The sequence below is a fragment of the Pygoscelis adeliae genome, unplaced genomic scaffold (assembly GCF_000699105.1).
Source record: "Pygoscelis adeliae isolate BGI_AS28 unplaced genomic scaffold, ASM69910v1 Scaffold632, whole genome shotgun sequence".
Classification (NCBI taxonomy): Eukaryota; Metazoa; Chordata; class Aves; order Sphenisciformes; family Spheniscidae; genus Pygoscelis; species Pygoscelis adeliae.
In genome coordinates, this window is record NW_008824227.1 from 4,381 (window position 1) to 26,261 (window position 21,881).

At 37.0% G+C, this 21,881-nt stretch overlaps 1 protein-coding gene across 1 annotated transcript; it reads left to right on the top strand.

The window, feature by feature from the left end:
• Positions 1-752: 752 nt before the first annotated feature.
• On the top strand, positions 753-14,720 carry KIF11 (kinesin family member 11; the record flags this gene model as incomplete). The annotated part of the gene is made up of 21 exons (XM_009334810.1): positions 753-885; positions 1,018-1,115; positions 1,198-1,276; positions 1,621-1,806; positions 1,893-2,017; positions 3,650-3,740; positions 4,037-4,279; positions 4,392-4,487; positions 5,171-5,259; positions 5,782-5,869; positions 6,632-6,820; positions 7,991-8,198; positions 8,481-8,653; positions 8,986-9,108; positions 10,111-10,269; positions 10,675-10,814; positions 11,429-11,708; positions 12,772-12,994; positions 13,240-13,394; positions 13,712-13,828; positions 14,527-14,720. Coding segments are annotated over 21 exons (3,121 nt in total), but the record flags the coding sequence as incomplete, so codon positions are not given.
• Positions 14,721-21,881: the final 7,161 nt, after the last annotated feature.

A 21,881-nucleotide genomic window follows, 5' to 3' on the forward strand; every position in this document is an offset into this window, starting at 1 on the left:
AGGAAAATTCTGTGCACCAGGTTTAAATTAACTTAGTGATGAAACAAAATGCTCACCATCAAGTTTCTAAGCTTTTATTATACCTCTACTAAACCTTACTTAAAACTCAATCAGAGTAAAACGGTATGTTGACTTTTTTCCCCCCAAAATCTGATGATTTGTCTGTCTTACTAAATTCTATTCGCAATTCACAAATTCTATTCAAATGCATCAGCATTATAAAGGTTTTGGTATTGCTGTCTACTGTTCTGCTATTAGTAGGGTCTGTTAGTATTTCTGGCGCTTTAGAGCGTTTTGTCATCAGTGCAAGATGTAGGCTTCGTTGCTTGTGTAAATGAAAAATAAAAAATGAAATTTTTAAAGTTAGTTAGTTTGATTCACTATTGCCTTAACTTTTATGTATAAATTTTTCTTTGTTTGAAGGCTCTTATTTATACAATTATTTGGTATGTTTCATCTTCCACCCCCCTGCAACTGAACAACGTTTTCTAATACATATGTAAACAAACTAAAAGCTATAGATACTTGAGTTGTCCTGCAGTGGGTGGAAGGAGAAACAAGGTCTGGAAACTGCCAAATTGTGGCAGTTTTTCCTTAAACAATTATGAAACAAATTAAGTTAAAGGCTTTATATTCCTTTTATCCAATTATACTATTCTGGACCCTTAAACTGAATGATATTACTGCTTTGTCAGCTTATGTTCTTATTAGCAATGATATCAACCCGGTATTCTTAATTCTTGTATTTTTAGGCCTTTTAATGCCTCAGAACGTAAAGCAAGCTCCTATGCTGTTGTAGACTGTGATCAAGCAAGAAAGGAAGTTAGTGTCCGCACTGGAGGAGTGACAGATAAGATGTCAAGAAAGACTTACACATTTGATATGGTAACTGCTTGTCAAGTTGGGGACTTCTAGAAACAAGCCAGTACATTTCTCTAATATGGTCTTATTACTGTACTGTGTGATGCCATACATTACTGTATGGATAAATGGGATGTGTTGTCTTTGCCTCAACAGGTTTTTGGAGCTCAGGCAAAGCAAATTGATGTATACCGGAGCGTTGTGTGTCCCATTTTGGATGAAGTTATTATGGGCTACAACTGTACAGTGTTTGCGTAAGTGAGCCAATTTTTATTATTAGGAAATTTTATTTGAATTTTAGTTTCTTGTTTGCATTTTAATTTTTTATTCTCACAGTTATGGCCAAACTGGTACTGGTAAGACCTTCACAATGGAAGGGGAGCGGTCACCCAATGAGGAATATACTTGGGAAGAGGTATATTTTTCACTCTGAGATTTCTCTTGTCTGTACTATAGTTCAAAGCTAGAAATTGCAGAAGGCTAAAGAAAACCTAAAGTTGATGCCTTTCAAATCCTGAAGCTGACTTTTCTTAAATGTTTGTAAATTAACAAATGGTCTCATTCATTTATATGAAAATCAAAACTTTACATCTTTAATGCATGCATACAAGCCTTGGCAATCTTTATATGGAAGATGACCTTTGTCCAAGATATTCTTGCTTATATCAAATCAGACTACTTAGCTGAAATTCCACCCCACACCCCCCCAAAATCTCTTTCAGTATATTTATGTATTAAATACTTCATTTTAATTTATAGGATCCACTAGCAGGTATAATACCCCGTACATTGCATCAAATATTTGAAAAACTCACAGAGAATGGTACCGAATTTTCCGTGAAAGTCTCTCTTCTGGAAATCTATAATGAGGAGCTTTTTGATCTTCTGAATCCTACTCCTGATGTTGGAGAAAGACTGCAGATGTTTGATGACCCTCGAAACAAGGTTAGTGCTGTCTTCCAAAATTTGTTATCTTAAGGCTTTCAGGATTGTTGAGAGATGTATAGTAAGCATGCATTATTTTCTGACAGAGGGGTGTAATTATTAAAGGCTTGGAAGAAGTAACTGTACACAACAAAAATGAAGTCTACCAAATCCTGGAAAGGGGTGCAGCAAAAAGAACGACTGCAGCTACTTACATGAATGCATATTCCAGGTACAAATCTTCCCCATTTCAGAAACTTTGTTTTGTTCCTGTTTTATTAAACAGGATCTTACCAAAGAAAAGATGTCGAAGCTGGTGCAAACCTGGCATGATCTTGAGATTGTGTATCACAGTTCTGATTGCCAAATGTGGGTTAGAAAGCCATAGTTAGAACTTCTTCTGTATCACATCCCGTGGGGTGATTCTAATAGGTGTATGGAGAAGCATTCAGATCTTATAATGCCCCTTATCTTAAAAATGGGCAAGCTGTTTCTCTCTGCATGATTTTTTTATGTAGGCGTCCCCTCTTGTTTAGAGTTTGCATGCTTTGTTATGAATATATCCCTTGTTAATACGCAGTGTCTAATTGGAACAGGAGCCCTGGCATTCCACCTAACTCTAGCTGAGAGATAAGTAGCAGAATGTTCTTAATCTGGCATCTAGAATATTGAAACTTAATTATAACTCAAAGTTAAGAAGTTAACTTTTTCAAAGCTTTCTACGCCTATGGAAACAAAAGACAGTCTGACAGATATGTAACTGAAATACATTGTATGTACTAGCACAAGATAAATATTCGGTGCAGTAGATATTGTACATCTTCAAAAAGAAGGCTGTAGTCCTTTCAAGTTTGGAAGATGTTTAGCTGATATACCTGTATTAGAGAGGTGGGTTGTCTTTATTCTAGCTGTTATGGATGGCTGGGGTTTTATGCCAGTCCTGTTTACTAAATAAAAACTTGGTGTAAGAGTCTCAAGTGTTCTTTCCTCACCAGCAGTAGAAAATGGTATATTAGGATTTGTTACTGAAGTTGGAATTTCAAAATACTGCTAAGATCTGTCTTTTACAGGTCGACACAAGATCCTTTTTTCAAACCCCAGCTTCTGAAAACTTGCAAACTGGATTGTGGTAGTTGGGGATGAGGTTGAGGGGTTTTTTTGTATGGCCATGCAGACTATTTCATATGATTGCAGCTTGTAGTCAGAATCTAGTAGAGACACCTTGGTCAAAAATATAATTGTTTATTACTGATTTCTCATTCTTGAACTGCAGATGTGATATCTATGTCACTGTCACCAAGCAGTGATCCAGTGTTGCAATAAGCAAGGAACACCCTGCCCATGTCATATTTTAAATTAAAGATATACTGAGCGCATCTGCCTACTGGTGCAAGGGAATGGGTATTTGGCTCCTGCAGATTGGAACACAGAACTAATTTCATCTGAAATTACAGGGAATTTAGAGAATTCATTCTGCCTGAACTGTTTCATGCATGATCAAACTGGTGTAATTTGACGTGTATGGTTTTTCTATATATGTCAGCTTCCTATTGTAAAAACTTATTAAAGGAATAAGCTCAAGCTAAAATCATCCTAAACTGTACTATTGTTTTGAATGAAAACTGAATTGGACTTCTAAATTTTTAATATTGGATTCAGCTACTTGCTGATTTTCTTAGCCTGAATAAAGAAAACTAAATTTCTTAATCTCACATTCTCTTCTTAGTGTACTGACTATAAAAAAATCTACAAGCTGGTTTATTCCCTAAAAAGAGCACAGCTACCTAACTTGCAGCAGTGCTGTGTAGCAAGCAGATCATTTGGCTTTAATGGGATGTCTGTCTGAAACTGAATTCTTTTGTAGCCGTTCCCACTCCGTGTTTTCGATTACCATCCATATGAAAGAAACGACAATAGATGGAGAAGAACTTGTCAAAATTGGGAAGCTAAACTTGGTAAGTATTCAAACTAAATTTCATTGATGACATTCTTAAAGTAATAAAGTAGAATAATCTGACCTCATTCTCTTGGGAATCTAAGATGGGTTTTTATTCAGTAAGGGGAAAAATCATTGTCTTTCATAAAGTGATATGAACTATATTTGTCACTGAGAAATGTCTGTCCCATTTGTCTCCCCAGTGTCTCCTGAACAACTCAAGCTAGTTCATGTGTGTTGCATTCTGCAACACTGGGGCAAGCATTCTTCAGGGTGATTTGAGACAGAAGCATGTCCCTTCCCCTTGTCTTTCAGGTTGATCTTGCAGGAAGTGAAAACATTGGTCGATCTGGGGCAGTTGACAAAAGAGCCCGTGAAGCTGGAAATATCAACCAGTCTCTCCTGACACTAGGAAGAGTTATTACTGCTCTAGTTGAAAGAGCCCCACATATTCCATACAGGGAATCTAAACTCACAAGAATCCTTCAAGACTCTCTTGGAGGACGAACAAAAACTTCAATAATTGCCACAGTTTCTCCTGCATCAATAAATCTTGAGGTAAATTTAAGTTTGAAAATCGATTCCTAAAATAGATATTATATTTTGCAAATGATACAAAAATATGAGTTAACTCCTCAGCTTGACCTAGTGTTACATCTATTTATCCCAGGAAACATTGAGTACACTGGAATATGCCCACAGAGCAAAGAACATAATGAACAAGCCTGAAGTTAATCAGAAGCTAACAAAAAAAGCTCTTATTAAGGTAAGCTAGACATATATATTCACAAATTAAGTTACAGGTTAGGTTTGATTCTGTTAACATAGTTTTTGCTATGCAGGAATTACGAAGCTGTGGAGAAGCTATAACTAGTAGCAGTACTTTTCTGAGGTGATTTTAATCACTGAACTGATGCTTTCAAACTAAGCTGCTCTACTGGTACAACATTAGTCACTTTGCAGATACTGAAACTGTTGCTAAGAGTAAAGCTAGATAGAGAGGGCTATTGCTACTAGCGTATGGATTACCTGTTTAAAAGTTAGTGGAGAACCACTAAATGACACTGGGTGGTTTTTTTTCTGGACTTGGTGTATTAGTAGCTTCATTCCCTAGAAAGTGCCTGAATTAAAGTGAACTTGTCAGTAAGTGTGAATGAAGAGCCAATATAAAGTAGCTGACTGCTACTAAAGAAGCTGCAATTCCCATTGTAAGCTGTTACATGCAACCAAGTACGATTCAAACGGGAGGTTTTGATGTTCTACATATGTCCAATGGTCTGAATTTAAATGTTTCTATACTGAACTTATTTGGAACAGAAGTGAAGTGCTTTGCTCCTGTGCTTATGCAAAACTTCCATAGAGCACCATCTTTGTGAAGTATCTGTTAAGCTAAATCTTGAAAGCAAAGTAGAAATTTTCAGATTTACATGTGATTGTTTCTTTATGCAGGAATATACTGAAGAGATTGAGCGTCTGAAGCGAGATCTTGCTGCTGCACGAGAAAAAAATGGAGTCTATATTTCCCTTGAAAATTATGAGTATGTCTTCAAAATTTCTATAAAACGACTAACAACAAATCTCAGATACTGGTACCCATCCTTATACAGAAATGCTTTCAGATCTAGTTTCACACCAGAAAATTGAAGATAGTCAGGAGAATTTAACTGACTGGTCAACTTGTTCTTTAGGAATAATTATTACACAGATAGAAGCCTAAGAGTAGGTTTCCACTGAGGACTTTATTTATATGTGGAACTTACCATAAGCATAGCCAGAATGCAGATTTACACCATGCAGTCTTTCTTTCAGTGGAAGCTCATATAGGAGAGCAAACTTGATATAGTTTACTTAACTTTGTAAGAGGGCTAGTTTACAGTGAAAGTTTAAAATGGAAAATTGCCTTAAATCCTTTCTGCATTAAGTGAAAATTAGCTGCTTTTCATACAGAAGTTAGCAATACTTTATTTTTTGAAATTACTAAATATGTAGTATAAAAAGAGTAGATAATCTTGAAATCAGCTCTTACTTGACTAATTTATTTGTTTTAATCCTTGCTTGAGAGCCCTTAATGGAAAGCTGACGGTTCAGGAAGAACAAATTGCAGAGTATATTGACAAAATCGGTGTCATGGAGGAAGAAGTGAAAAGAGTAAGTGATGTTTCTCAACTGCGGCTTAAATCTGCCAAAAAATGAAAGAAATCTTTGGGGAAGGAGGAAAAAAAACAGTCTGAAGAGTTTCGTTCAAGTTCCTTAATTAGTCAAGAGTGGAAGCTTCCTAGTCCTTGAAGTTAGGAAGTTGAAATATCATATGTGAAGTTACAGGATGCAATATTAATTTTTAAAGCTGTTTTAATGTCTACCACTTTACCTTTAATTTGCTTTGCTGGGTTTTCAGCAAAAATCTGCTTGTAAAATGGTGGTATCTCAGCTGACAGATACCTGCTTAGGAGCAAAGAATGAGGGGAGAGAGGAGAAGGTGATGAGCTCCCATTAACAAATTACACAGAAAATGGGAGCTGCTTCTTAAAAAGAAATGCAGATATACATTTGCTGGAATATGTAACTAGTCTTGTGTAATTAGCTTTACTGACTCTTCATTCTATCTGCTTAGGTTTGTTTAGTGGGATCTTTTTTTTCTTGTGCTGTAACAATTGTTTGGTCTTGTGGTTTGAGTGGGGAAGCAAGGGATTATTACAGTGAAAATGGTGTCGGTTTGTGATATTTTCAGCGAATACAGAGACTATACAATTTATAGTCTAGGTTTAAGACCTCTGAGCCTTACAGCTGAAACTACATTGGTAGATGACAACTTGCCTTCTGGTATTGTGGCATAATTTGAGACATGTGAAGCGGGACTGTTGAACTTACAAAAAGCAGTGTTGCCCTATTGATGTTTGTCTTCCACTTTAGATCACTGAACTATTCACAGTTAGTAAAAATGAACTTGAACAGTGTAAAACAGATCTGCAAATCAAGGAGAAAGAACTGGAAGAAACACAAAAAGATCTGCAAGAAACCAAGGTTCATCTGGCTGAAGAAGAATATGTGGTTTCAGTTTTGGAAAACACCGAACAAAAACTTCATGGCACAGCTAGCAAGGTTGTCACAGTTCTTGCACCTAACTGTAACAGTAGCTTCCTACGTTTAGGAGTTTCATGGGCTGTTCAAGGAAATCATTGTTGCTAAAGCATGATGTGAGTGTGACAAAACCTGAATTTAAGATGGAAAACGAGGATTAGCTCTCTGAATTATACTATGATGAAAGGCTGCTAAAGATTGCAGGACTTTCTCTGTGGTAATATTGACAGTTGACTGCTAAACATGCTGGTTGGTCTGGAGCTACCTTTCCTTCAGGCCAGTTTGTCACGAGAGTTTCAGTGCTTTGCAGTATCTATTGTCATGACTTGTTTTGCAGAATAAGTAGTTTTCTTTACTAGAAACATATGGCTGGTCCTACGAAAGAGTAAGTTATATGTAACTGGGGTAGAAAAATAGCAAAAAGCTTTGCAGAGATGTGTGCAGTAATTTACACTCACTGACTGAATAATGGAAACTGTTGCCCTGTCACCTCTATTTTAGGGTATGGTTTTGATGTGTTTGTAGGTTGGTCATAATTATCGAAACAGACTTCATGTGGGGAGAGAGTGTCCTGCTATTTAAACTGCAGAATGATGAAACTTGTATCTTTAGTCAACATGAAAATTTCTTTCTACTCAGATTCCTGTAAGGTTGCAAGGGGTTGCCTAGTTTTTTGCATGTGGGTTGTGGAGTGTTTGTGTGAGTGAAATAGGTACAGAAGTTATTTATGCTGACTACAAAACCAAGAATCCACTATACATTCGAATTCTAAATTATTTATCACAGAACTAGTACTGGAAACCTCTTGCTTGAGTACTATTAAAGAATATATTTACTGTCAGATCTTTCAGAAAAAGTTGAAGTGGTCAGGAATTTTTTTCAGTTACTATTCTGTGATAAATGATATCTTAATTCCTTAAATACTGAGGATGTCCTTTATTAATGCTTTAATTTCCAAGTCAGAACAAATGGTCTCTAGTAGGTAACTTTTTCTCTAAGACTATAACATACGAGTATAACTATGACATAACACCAGGATTAAGAACAGTTGTAACTTCATGATGTAAAGGGACCTGTCTTTCTAGGGAGATAACTTCTCCTTTAACTCAGAACTACAGTTGCTTTTCCTTATATAATATATGCTTGACTTCTTGTTTAAAGACTGACTAAAATAACTTTAAAAAATTGTAGTTACTTAATACAGTTGAAGAAACTACAAAAGATGTATCTGGTCTCCATGCGAAACTGGACCGTAAGAAGGCTGTTGATCAACACAATGCTGTTGTCCAACATACGTTTGCAGGACAAATGAATGTTTTGTTCAACAAAATAGAAGATTCAGTTAGTGAAAACAGTTTGAAGCAGAAACAAATGTTGACGTCTTACACAAGTCTTATAGGTAAGTGTAATACCTGTATCAGTATGTCATCCTGAATTTTTGCAACGGTAGTGCCACAGACCATTTCCTAAAATGGATCTGTTTTAGTAAGTGGAAGAGGCTTTATTTTAAGCAATGTAATGATTACAGTTGCACCAATAATAATGTATCTGGGATGATCAACAGCCTTCCTGTGCTGTAAGAGGCAATAAGGTGATGAGCAATGAAGAGTTCCTACCTTACAGTGGAACTTTAAAAAAAAAAAAAAAATAAAATTGTAATGCTTCTTGATTTCTTTCGTAGGTGACCTCCTGTCTACCAGTTCTTCAGCAGCTAATACTCTTGCATCAGTTGTATCAGCATCTTTTGCTTCTGTTAAAGAATTGGTGTCTACTGAAGTTTCTCACGTGTCTGAAAAAATAACACAACATGAGAATCTGTCACTTGATTGTAAAGCTGAGCTGCTGAGATTAATTGTTAGTAAATTTACATACTCTTATGTTACTTAAATATATGAAACTGTTCTCAATCAAAAGGGGTTCTGTAAATAACTGTATAGTTTTTTTCTGATGCTCTCTACCTGTGTCTGCTTCAGCACTTGGCCATGATTATGTCCCTCCCCACTTCCCATCCCATGTCACCGCCACAAGCTGTAATGTACTATATTGCAAATACTGCAACAGCAGAGTAAATGGATATGTATGTGTATGGCTTCTTACAAATGTAGATGAAGGAACAGTCATATCCTGTTTTGCTTTTGCTTTTTTCTTTTTTTAATTTTTTTTTATTTTTTTACCACTGTTTCTAGGAGGAACATAAATCTGGATTAGGAAGAGCATTAAATAGCTTGACACCAATGGTAGAATTTGTCTTGGGGCTAAACTGTCAGTTTCAGAGTAATGTGAAGAAATATTCTGCTGTGGCTGACAAGGTAATGCACATAACTTGTCTCTTACCTTTGTGCTCTCTATTTTATTTAATCTATAGATCACCCTTTCGTGGTTTTTCTGCAGTGTGTCAGAGTGTTTCCACTTCTGGTCTGGCCTCTTCTCCTTTATTCTGTCCCATGAGTTCTACATTTTAGCTCTTTCAGACTTCTTTTCCACTTCTGAGTGTGGTGTATTTGCTTGTTTCCTATATTGGCACAGCTGCTCACCTAAATGCCACAGAAGAATGATAAAACATGGATGCTTAAAGCTATATGTAACAAATATTTGATAATATCCTTAATATAGTCTCCTGTATTTTAGAAATCTAAAATAACCAACTTAGACAAGTCTTATTGCTCCCAATTTCTCTTGCTGTCATACCAAACTACTTCTGTAGTCACTTCGATTCCTGGGGAATGCGATGCTGTATCTTGTTAACAATAACCGTAAGTGCAGACAACACTGCACTTACAAAAAAAGTTCTTTGCTTCAATTTTTAGTTCTAGTCAATCTCATAATGTTTATGTAGAAATGCAGCCTCACTCTTTCATTCCTTTTTTTCCATTTTGTCAAAAACAAATCTTTGTTCTTGGTGACCTGTTGCTCTGACTGAAAAATTTCCCCCTTCTGTCAGTTACAACTCATGTGAAATCAACTCCCCTTGTCTAGAGGCTTTTTATTGGTTTTCAGACTTAGACAGCAAATAGTCCATGGCTTACCAGCTCTTGCTTCTTGCTCGTCTTAACCAAGTACCTTATCTGTGTCTTCCTGTCTTGTCTACCTCGCACGACAAATTTTGTGTTTGGAAAAGCCCACACCAAGTTCCAGTCTGTAACTTCAGGTTGCTCTAAGTGTTATTTTCTACCTTTTTTATGTGCAATACTTTATTAGTGCCTTTGACAATTTCCTTGGGGTAGAGTTTGTTTCTATATAAATTATGCTAGGGAAAAGTATCGAGTTCTTACCTAAAGACAAATATCTATCTTTAAAACTTCTTTTCAAAGATGGAGGGTCATAAAAAGGAAATGGATACCTTCTTTGGAGATCTTTCTCTCACTCTGAAAAAATTACGGGAAGAAACGGCCAGTGTTTTTGCTCAGCTTCAGAATGATTGTGAGAATTTAAAAGAAGAAGTGGAAATGACGAGGTTGGCACATACAAAGGTATTCTTGAGAGTAAGAAGAAATCCTAACACCAAGTATGATTGCTTGCTTTGATTTAAACTCTTTGTAGCAGTAAACCATTGTACTTGCTTCAGAAGAAATGTTAGGATGGTAACTTGATGATCCTAATTCTTTTCAGCCTTTTTTGGGCTGCTTTAAGAAGCTTATGTAGGAAGGTAACAAAACTTACCTTTGCACTGAGCATGTCCAGTATATATGCCTTTACATATATCTCCAAAAGCAAAGTGTCTATATCTTCTCTACACAAAAATTGTACCTTTAGCTTTAGATGACAAAGCTCTTTTATTTGCTGAATTTTTACTAAAAGCATTCAAGTACCCTTTAAGAATGTTAAAAAGTGCAGAATAACAGTGAAATGTATGACTTCTTTTTTTTTTTTAATAGAGTGCAGCCGAATTAATGTCCTCACTGCAAAGCCAGCTTGACCTGTTTGCTCAGGAGACTCAGAAGAACTTAACTAATGTACTCACAAAAAATGGAAGCTTGAAGACCACCATCACTGCTGTGCAAGAAAATGTTCACCTGTAAGGAGCACATTACTTCTGCTGTATACTGATGCAAGATAAAACTATGTATGAAGAGGACTGCAAAATTAGATGCTCTTCATATTTATATGCTTATAAAGTCTTCTGGACAAGACCTGTATGTTAGAGCTGAGTTCTGCCACAGAATGTAGATCATAGTTCACCTTTCCCCAGAGTAAAAGGTAGCTTTACAAGGCTTTTCCTCAAACTTGTCTCTTGAGCGTATTGCAGATAAGAGACCGTGGTTTTGGGAGCAGTAAGCTGGTGAACGGCCCTCAGTGTGGTTGGACTTCAGAACTTCATACCGTAAAGGCCTAGCTTGAAGTATAATAGTGTATCTATTGCAGCGTGCTTCATTCAGTTTCAGACTGAATAACTAAGGTCTTGCCAATGTTGTTGTTTTTTAGTTTGTGGTGTTTGGGGGTGGGGGGGAGATTTAACAAACCTACTACTGAGTGCTGCAATTTGTAAATTTACTAGAGTAACAACACTATAATTAACTGGTTTGACAGAACTGCACTACTTCACTAGTTCTGGTCTCATATTTCTAAATGTAGAATGTGTTAAAATCCACCTTTCAAAATCTCTGAACTGTTACAAATATGTTGTTGCAGGAAAACTACAGACCTAGTCAGCAGTACAACTTCCAATCACAGCAAATTTATTGCATCTCTGGATAATTTCTCTCAAGAGCTCAGGATTATAAATGCTGAAAACAAGATGATGCTGGAAGAGTCCACTGACCACTGTCAACAGCTTCTCAGCAATCTCAAAAATGTGTCTCAGGATACTGATAAATGGGGTGAATTTGGAACTGCTCAGATAGTCGACTTTACCAATCAGCAGCTATTGTCCTTCAGTGATGAGAAACAGCAACTTCAGTGTTTACAAAAGGTACCAATAGTCATTTGTAGTCTAATACAACATTCTGAGACAAACTTTTACAGTAGAATTTGTAGGGGAGAAAAAGTTCTCACAGTCAGAACAAATTTGTGGGTTTTTTCAATTGCAGCAGACTCATGTTACTCAGCTTAAATAGATGCAATTAGAGGAAATCAAAAGCTTAATTTCAGAGGAATGCTTTGAACTTAAAGTGCAAATAACCTCAAAAAATGGTGTCTTGATTAATCCCATGCAGCTAACTTCCACTTGTAATTCAGGCTTTTTACATCTTTTTGATAGAATATATCTCTAATTCTAAAGCTTTGTCTACCAGTGATGTCCCTGGGAGATTTGCACAATGATCAAATACAGACTATATTCTGGAGGATGCAAATGACTTTATTGGTCAGATGGATTAACGTTATGGGAGAAAGCATTCCTTTTGGGTAGCTACTAGTTCTGGCCTCTTATCTGAGAATTTTTTTCTAGTTTTTTCATTTCCATCGCAAACTTCCCACCTTTCTTGTTTTATTGTTCCCATAGGTAATGAAATAGACAAATCCAACATTTTGCTAAATTTCAGAAAGTAAAACTTAAGTGTTAAAAGCATTTGCAGTCTCAAGACACCCCTGTATCTGTTATACCTATTGAACACTTCAGGAGTTTCATTCCAATGGGAACAGCTGAAAATACATGTTTTCCTTCTTTTCCCCTACAAATACATGAAGCTTCTAGTGCTTGTAGGATTTTCACTTTCACTTGAATATCCTACTTCTGTGCAGGGTTGTGCATAGAAGCATGAGGAGTCTGATCTGAACCAGATGCCATCATCTTTTTTCTTATGAGTAGCTTTCTAAAATGATCATACTTTCTAAGAAACTGACTTTCTTCTGAAGATAGTTCTCAAAACGAGAGTGTAAAACTGGCACTGAAACTTCTCAATTTGAGGTCTCTCAGTTGTTTCGTTTCAGGTCATGTCATTAATCGTGCACCACATCTTAGAAAAGAGGCCAGAACCTTAACTCTCCTGTTAACTTGGTGTTTTTGGTTGGGTTTTTGTTTTGTTTGTTTTCAGAAATGTGACGAAAACTGTGATAAAGCAATTGCTGAAATTGTTGACCATATTGGTAGACAAAAGGCCGCTGAGGAGAAGGTACTAAATGGCCTTCTTGATCAGATAAAGATTGATCAGGAGATACTTCTGGAGCAGAAGCTGGGACTTAATGAGGAAGCACAGCATGGACTGACTCAGGTTAATGGTTTCCTGCAAGAGGATCTTAAAGTGGATATTCCAACAGGTATTTAAAGTAGGTCGGGGACAGAATGGTCTTACAGAAAGCAATTTGAGTTGCAGAATTCGTAAGTGAAGGTTAATGGGGACATAATATAACTAGCAGCCTTACACCTTTTTTAAGGTGCATGCAAAGAATGACTGGACAAAGCATGATTTCTGTATTGAGTTAATGTAAAATTGAGGTTCTGTAATTAAAGCAATTGCTGAACCTTAATAGTGCCTTTCGTTAGTGTACAATCTTCATTAAAGGGACAACTCCACAGAGAAGAGACTACTTCTATCCAGTCACACTTGTGAGAACAGAACCCCGGGAATTTCTACTGGAGCAATTAAGGCAAAAGCAACCAAAGCTCGATGCTATGCTAAACAGTGTGACAAAGGAGGTGGAGGAAAATGCAGATCAGGTATGTGTATGAATGGCTAAATGAGGCTCTTCAATGAAGATTTCACATCTTTAGGAGTTTTTTCGTGCCGTTGTGGAGAGTTGACTAGAACCCCAGAGCTGTTGCAGCCTTTGTGTTTTACAGGGTACCTGGAGTCATGTGTGCTGAGCTTTTTGACAAAAACGGTATCTTGAAAAATAAGACATTAATAATTTAGAGACTTTCATTTCTGTTTTTCAAAAATGGAAGTGCGGTGTCTTAAAGATCTGATCATGCCTAGTATATTCACCTAGGAAATTCAGACATTAAATACACTTTTCTGAAAACTTCTGTTTTAGGACCTGTTGGAAGAGGAGGAAGGATTGCAAGAATCCAATGAAAGCCTTTCTAGTGACAAATCCTTAGTGGATACAAACATATGCTGCCACGCAAATGGTGGTATTCCCTTTTTCCAGGTAACTTCCACAGATATTCCAAACAGCTGTCTATTTAAGAGTGAAGAAAAATTACTGTTCCATAATAGTGCTGTACTCTTAAAGTCACCTACTATCGTTTAGTGTAGTCTCACAACTTCTTTAAATCCTGTAGAATATGCTTTGTTAAACCTGAGCTAAAATAACAGCAGATTCTGATAACAGTTAACAGCAGATAAAATAATGCAGATTTCTGACAAGCTGGACAGACAGTAGAAAACTCCTCAGCAAATAATCCTGCATGAAAAACATTGTCATAATTTACTAGATATTAACACATGTTTTAATGGAAAAGTTGAAATTAATGTGGAGTGTTTTCTTAGAGGCCAGACAGAAATATTAGTGTTCTTGATTCTCCACTGATTTTTTTACTTTCTTCCTTTTGACCCTCTTGCTCTACCAATATATCAGTGTAAACCCCTGGTATATTAGGCTTGGAGGTGTGTGGGGGGGTTGTATTTACTTGTCACAGATCCCTTAAAAGTAGCTGCTGAACTTCCAGAAGTCCACAATAAATCTCTTTAGTAAATGCAATATTAGGAACCTTTTTCAGGAGTTTTCTACCAAGTTGTTTTTTTTTCTCCAAACACTATATACTGCATTGTACATGAGCAAGTAGTCTTTAATTTCTTTGTATTCTCTTAACATGGATAATATTGGGCACTTTCTTTAAATCCCAGCACAAAAGGAGTCACAAAAAGGATAAAGAGAACAAATCTGCAGCTACAGTGGAGAAGAACAAAATAGAGGATATGACGGAACAGTTTCTTCCCAAATCTAAGCCTCCTTTAAGATCACTGAACTGAGATATATTCACTGCAGATCCCTGTTTTGAAATACTTACGTCTAATTGTCTACTGAGCCATAACTTTCTCTGGTTATCCTCGGTCTCTGTATATAGTGATATATTGATGCAAAGTTGGATCAAAAGATTGGCCTGCCAGATGTCCTGCCTTTGTCCCATTTTTATATGCTGTAGCTTGCAAAGTATTAACAGACTTTAAAAAAAATAAAAAACCACAAAAAAACCCAGAAAACAAAAAAACCTCCTGCAGATTATGGTGCTGTATGTTAAATAGACTTTTACATTGTCAGTAAGAGATCCTTTTCTGTTTCTCAGTAGATTTAAAACAGAGCAGAAAGGGATGTGGAAAAATGCTTTGTCAGCATTACCAGCTACCATTTTATTTTTTTAATTAACTGTAAATAAGTGTTCTGGGCTTGTACCTGCTTTTTAGTCTGATCCCTGTTTCTGTGAAGTAGATAGCTGTCTTTTGACTGGGATACTTCAAATAAATCATTGATACATGGAAAACAAATGTATAAATACCTCCCTCAGAGTAAAACAAGCTTACATGACTTTCATCTTATTACCAGGTTTAATTTAGCTAAAACATGAGCAGCTATGTCAAGTCTTGTGCTGTCAGAAAAGGATGGTTCCGTCCCTTGTTTCATAATAGACAACAGCTTTATTTCAGTGCCTCTTCAGTATATGAAAGCTGGTCTCACTGCTGGGTTTTGGGGGTTGTTTTGGTTTTGTTTGTTTTGAACCCCACTGTTATATTCCTCTTAACCTGTAGCTGTGATGTGTTGGCTTGGATATGATGATGTCAGCCACAGCTTATGTATTGTAAACTGGCAGCATTTCTTTTAAGATGTAGATACTTAACATTAAAACATGCAAACTTGGTTACAAATGCAGTTCCTATGTTGTGTAACAGTGAGGTTTCCAGTAATTGACAGTAGCATTGAGAATTTGAAGAAAAAATCAAGCTATGATGCGCTAAAAAAGTAGATGAATAGGATTATGATGGGAGTGGAGAGAGGCACTAGAAGGCAGCCTTAATTTACATTGAAGCACTATTCTTAGCTAATTGTCAAAACATGATTTAAGAGGTTGTTCACTTTTCTATATCTAGCTTGCAAGCTTAAGCTGATCTCTCTTTCAAGGGGTAGTCCCTATGTCTATTTGTCTTTGAGCAAGTATGCCAACTAGATATACTTTGGACACCATTCAGACAGCATACTGCAGTCCTGCTGGTAGAGACAGAAAGACATAATTTGAAGTATGCCCTTGCACTGATTCTCTGAACTCTCTAGCATGAGATAGACCGTTAATCAGTTGCGTTTTTCTGAAACGCCTATCTTACCTCTTATTTATCCTCTCTCTTTTGCCCCTGTGGGCAAAGCTAATTGCTTTTTCTTAACAGCCTGATAGGAGGAGGGAAAGCATTAATTCCCTTTCAAATGAATGAGACACAAATATGGATTTTTTTTTTTTACACTGGGGGGGGTGTTATGATATCTTGGTACCTAGCTTGTATACCAAATCTTTCTATTGTTGTAAGGGACTGGAAGCTGCAGGACTGTCTCCTTCAGAGAGTGTTTGGTTTATTGTCAAATACAGGCACCAGAAACTTAATGGACTTAAGAACTCTCCAGGGCCTAGGATCCATTTTCTTGCACCACATGTCTGTTAACACTGACTAGATTTTAGCAAGATCTTCCAAGACTGTTCAAGAAATCATTTATTAACTAAAATTCAACCAAAAGAGCTCATCCCACAGCTGTATATTGAAACAGCCTAAGCCAAATGTGAGAGGCTTGTGCAAGCCTTTCACCCTACTACTTCATTTTCCCTATGGAGTTCACAGGATCAGTATGAACAAACAAACCGGAACAGCTAGTAGCTGAGGAGGGTCTCATCCATAAAATCATGCCAGAATCTGTTTCCTGGCTTTATCCTCTTTGAAACTGTCTCTTCTACCTTAGCTATTTGGCTTCCGCTGGTACAGCACAGGCTGCTTTCCTGGTAACTGGGAGCCTTAACAGTTGTATGAATTTCATGGACTGCTTGCATGCTCTCTCTTTTTCTAAAGTACCCCTCAGAGTCATATTGTTTTGGGTTTTTTTCTGCAATACTGGCATGGCAGATCACTGTTTCATTGGCCCTGGTGTCTGGAGGTCACACCAGAAAGCTGAATAGGATGAAAAATCCAGATGCAGAACCTGTCTCAGCTTCTCTGTCTGTGTCTCTTCTCCCACTAGATGGCTCTAACACTAAAGCCTTAGTCCAAAGCTCAAGTACTGGCCACTAACCAGGACTTAGAAATAAGCGTTTTGCCAAGCTTTTTGTCAAGCACCTGTTAAAAGAACAGGTTGCAAAAACTAATATCGAATTTATGCTTCCACGAGGATGATTCTATATTCAAGCTTGGGTGAGGGCTTGTTTTATGAAGAGCCGCATTTGAGAAAAAGATGATTCAACCTATGTCTTGAGCTTTGCTGCAGGGCTGATAGACACGCTCAGTAACTAAATGCTTGTCCTGACCTGCTCTCTGGGTCCCCCACCACATGGCCATTGCCCGAAGTAGAAAGCAGGGCCTACTTGTTTTGGTATATTGTACAATGTATGATAGAAGGAGAAAAGGAGGGTAAGAAAAATAAAGCAAGAGTTGTTTCTTGTACATAGCCACTGGATTCGCAGGTCTAACCCCGAGGGAAGAAATGGCATGGTCCAGGCTAGCTTACATGGTGGTTTGAATTTCTCTTGTTATAAGGCATCCTTTATAAGAGGAGTAGGAAGCCATTTCCACGGAATAAATAGCAAGGTTGTACCCTGACTGAATTAGTCTAGCTGAGCATGAGGGAGAATTGTGGTGACCGGGGTATATGGCTGTGTTCTAATTAACCTGATGAGTTTTTTTGGATTCTGGATTAGTGGCCAAGTGGGACAGCTCTTGATTTAATGAAAAACCCAGGTAGGAGGAATGCAATGTGGGGAAATGAAATGACGAAAAATACGAGTTTAAATGCGTGTAAAGGGGGAATGCAGAGAGAGCGATACGAGGGCCATGGGAAGCACAGATAGTCAGAGCCACCACCTTGCTTTCAAGTGAAAAATGAGCAGTTAGGAGGAAACGGAGGAAAGGAAACTTCTTGCTTCCTTCTGGAAATCGGGGAGCTGCAGCACTTGGTGCATCGGAGTTGTTGAGGGATGCAATGTTTACTTGAAGAGAGGAAAGAAGACTAAGCTGAGTGGCTGCTATTGATGGCTGGTTTTATTTTGGGTATCAGAAGCAATTGTGTAGGGCTTGAGAGGAGTGAGGAGAAGGTGCGTAGTTGCTAGACTCTGCCTTTCTTTTTTCTGTTAGGTGTCAGTCACCATTGTAATCATCTGTTAAATGGGTTGAGGAAACGAGGAAGCCTGCAACTCTTTGGGGTGATAAAAGAAAAAATAAAGCTAGAAGGAACTGGAAAAATAAAATTAAAGTTTAACATTCCTTTTCCATCAAAAAGAGATTGAAGGGGAAAAAAGAAAGTTCTAATGTTCCAGAGCATTAAAAACAGGAAAAAAGAAATAAATTTTAAAATATGTAGTTGGTAAATATATGCTTTTTAAACGAGTGTTTACAACCATTTGACTACTATTTTTTCTTTCCCTGTTAGAAACTACTTTTTATGGTAGAGGGCAATGCTCTATAAACTGCACGCCCACCCACGCAGTTACTTTATAAAGTTAAATAACAGTAAATCATGCTAGGCTTTGCATTAGTAGGCTTTATGTGACATAGCATTATAGGCAAGCTGTAGACCACCTAGCAAAGTAGGCCATTCTTGTAGGTTGAACACAAACTCCGTCCACAGCAGCATTGCTGTGCTCAATCTTGAAAATGTTGAAAGTATGAACACAGTGCATCGAAGTGAATGTTTAAATCCCTGTGTTCAGAATACTTCCAAAATCATCTTTGATTCCCTAGGAAAGGGTCTAGCTACCAAAAGGAGGGCACGTGATAGCTACACAAGTGCTATTCAGACAGATCAAAAGGAGCAAATTCTTGGTCCAGCAGTCTCTTGTCAGGGAAGAAGTTAGAAACAAGCTGCCATTTTTATATGAGGTCTGAAAATTGTTCCAGATTTCTAAAACTGAGAAGACTGTCAGTTTTCAGGTGGCATGAAGTTAGATTTTGTAAAATAATGGAGATTAACTGGATTGTTTCCTTTTTCTCCAAAATATTAAACTTATATATAAATGTTCCCTTGACTTCCTTAGTTATACTTGAAATGCTTTTGTGACTCTTGGTCTGTTCATAACCTAAACATTGTAATTCAAAGAATGAGGCACAATGACTAAAACTTTGAACTTGACTAGTGCATTTTCTTTATTAAAAATGACCAAAATGTAAGAATGAAATAAACAAATATGACATAAAAGTACATTAGATTTTTTCAGGTCTTTCCAGATGTAATCATCTACAGTTGTTGATAACATATATATAGTTTTGACTATAACTATATTCTGACAATGTCCAGAGCACTGAACCTACTATGTGAAGATTTTTTGTGTGTGATAAGGAATTGTATTTTCACTGGCAGAAGTTATTTTTTTAAAATACAGGGTTTTTTGCCTAATTAACACAAGTTTTGCAAAGTGAAAAATAACAATTAGCAGGAAAGAAAATATGCTCTTTTAGCATTTATGACAAATATTAAACAAAACAGATTAAATACATGCCTCCTCCCCAGTCATTCGAGTAATAATAATGAATGCTGCCTCTCAGAGGACCGATTTCCCCACTGCACAAGTCCAGGCTTACATGGGGCTAATTCTGCTACAGTCACTTGATTTATACTAAAGTAATAAGGTGAAGGATCAGATTCTCCATTTTCCAGAGTACATACTGAGTTGATAATGATGCTTAAAAAAACAAAAAAAATCAAAGGCCCTGTTTGGTCTCTGTGGCCAAAAGATTTCATGGCATTTAGAAGGCTTTGTCCAGGCAAGCCTGGAAGTTGTTTTCAACCCTAATTCTGTATGTTCTTTCATGAGTACTTCAAGCATACCTACTTCCCCTACTTTGTAAAATGACTTTGGGATCTTTCAGGATAGGTATGATGTTATTGTTCTGCTGTTAAAAGACTAGACCCAATGTCAGCTGAAGCTAGCACTGATTGTAGCGGCCGCTGTATCATGCCAGTGTCCTTCGGCAAAATGTGTGTCACAGGAAGAGGAACCTTTTAAATCTCCAAAGGACGGCACAGATATCCCTGTCTTCCGGAACATAACTTCATGCTGAATCTGAGGACCGCTACTCCCACTTTGGAAGTCGAAACTTGTAAACATGTTTCTGAGGGAGTAAATTCCAATTTTTTTTTGACACAGAAGAGCTTAAGTAACCCCGTCATATCTAAAGACTGTTTTGGGAAATTGGTTTTTCACATTTCAATTAGCCAAAACATAAGCGGCATTATCATTATGTTCAGAAGCTAAAGGAAACAAAGAAGTGAATCACTTATCATTTGTTATAGCCACCATCTTCTATGACTTAATTAAAATATGACATTAATTTCAAACCCATTCAGCTATAGATATATATTCGAATGGTTATAACGTAATAATGATAGGCACCAAGATTTTGCTCGTTCACTCTAACAGTTTATTTTAGGAAACTCAGTCCAGCAGGATGAACCTTGAATATACAGATTAATGCAAGGAAGGAAATTTTATGATGTCTGTTAGTTAATACAGAAGCCAATCTTATTAATCATGGATTTACAGAGGGCTGTTTTATTAGATGTTAACCATAGCTTATGTTGACAATTGATTTTCATTGTAGGACAACTAAATTTATTATTTGTAATAAGATAAAGATAATTAAATTGACTTTATAAAGGTTACTATCATAAATGTTAGTACCTGTGAACAGCAAACATAAAACTGCTTTAGCGGCGAAAATTCAGTTAAGTGATAGGTGCTTTCTTTCCATTACATTTAATAGTCCCTGAACATTTTTAGCCTGCGTTTTATTTTCCAGAGTTTATATCTACTGCTGTGAAAAACTGTTTGGGTTGAAGCCTCACTTACAGTTTATTTTCTTTCCAATAAAACAGGATCAAAACATTTTTAAAGTTATAGAAGTAAAACAAAATAAAGCACTGAGTACAAATGTATTATGCAATGGAGTTTTGTCCTGTCATTTCTCAGATTTGTCATTAAATTATTCAGAATAGTATGTTGAAAAAAGATGTTGGCTCTACAATACAATCTGACTTTTAGGGGTTTTTAAGTATTAAAAAGCATAATTATTAAGGAAGTTAATTTGGACCTTGCAAAAATGAGAGTACTTGGAACTTATTTAATCTTTTTTTAATTGTATTGGTTTTGATATGTATCTCTCCATCCCTTAATACCATCCATCCGGGTACGATCTTTTGAAAATGTGGAGGAATACAGCAAATGTTAGAGACCTTGGAAAAGCACTTAAAGTAATATCTTCAAACCTAGTGACAGTACATTCCTGAGCTTTGACAATGTGGAAACTATCTAGTACAAAAGTAATCCTACCAGAACGCTCACAGTATATTTTTACTGTAATATTAATCTTTAGTTTCTAGTTCTAATTTGCCACAAGAGTACAGACTTGTAACTTATCATTGCTGCTTTGGTGTTTTAGACCGGTAATGAGAGGAAAGAGGGAGTACTTCAGGAAGACTTTTAAACTGTGGTGTAAGATGGAATATTTGATAAGTTGGGGTTTCTTAATGAAATACACTTGGCTGCAGGATCTTGGTTTTATTAGAGCTAACTGTGATTAGTTCTTTCATGGCTTTGCAGCTTGTGGAAGGAAGGGTTAGCTAGATGGCAGAGTACAGAGGAAGTGAACAGCACGTCACAAGAAGTACAGTTTACCAGAGATGTCGGGCTGCTGGTTGCTGGGCTGCAACATAGATGCCAACCCAGCGTGTCTCTTGTGTTCGGTTTATAACATGGCAAATCAGCTTGGTGCCCAGAGCAAAAAGTACTGCAATTCTTTGCAACTTAAATTGATGGCTGGTTTCCCTATGGCATTGTCACTGGTGCAGCTTTCTCTAACAGAAGAGCTATAAAACACTTTGTGCCCACTGTGTTTTTAATGCTTTGTTGTTCTGTGCATGCACTCCCGATGATCTGACCCCAGAGCTCTTTACTGCTTGCTCCAAGGGCAAGTACCGATCTTGCACTGCCAGAATCCAAGTATTACAGAGAAATTCCTCA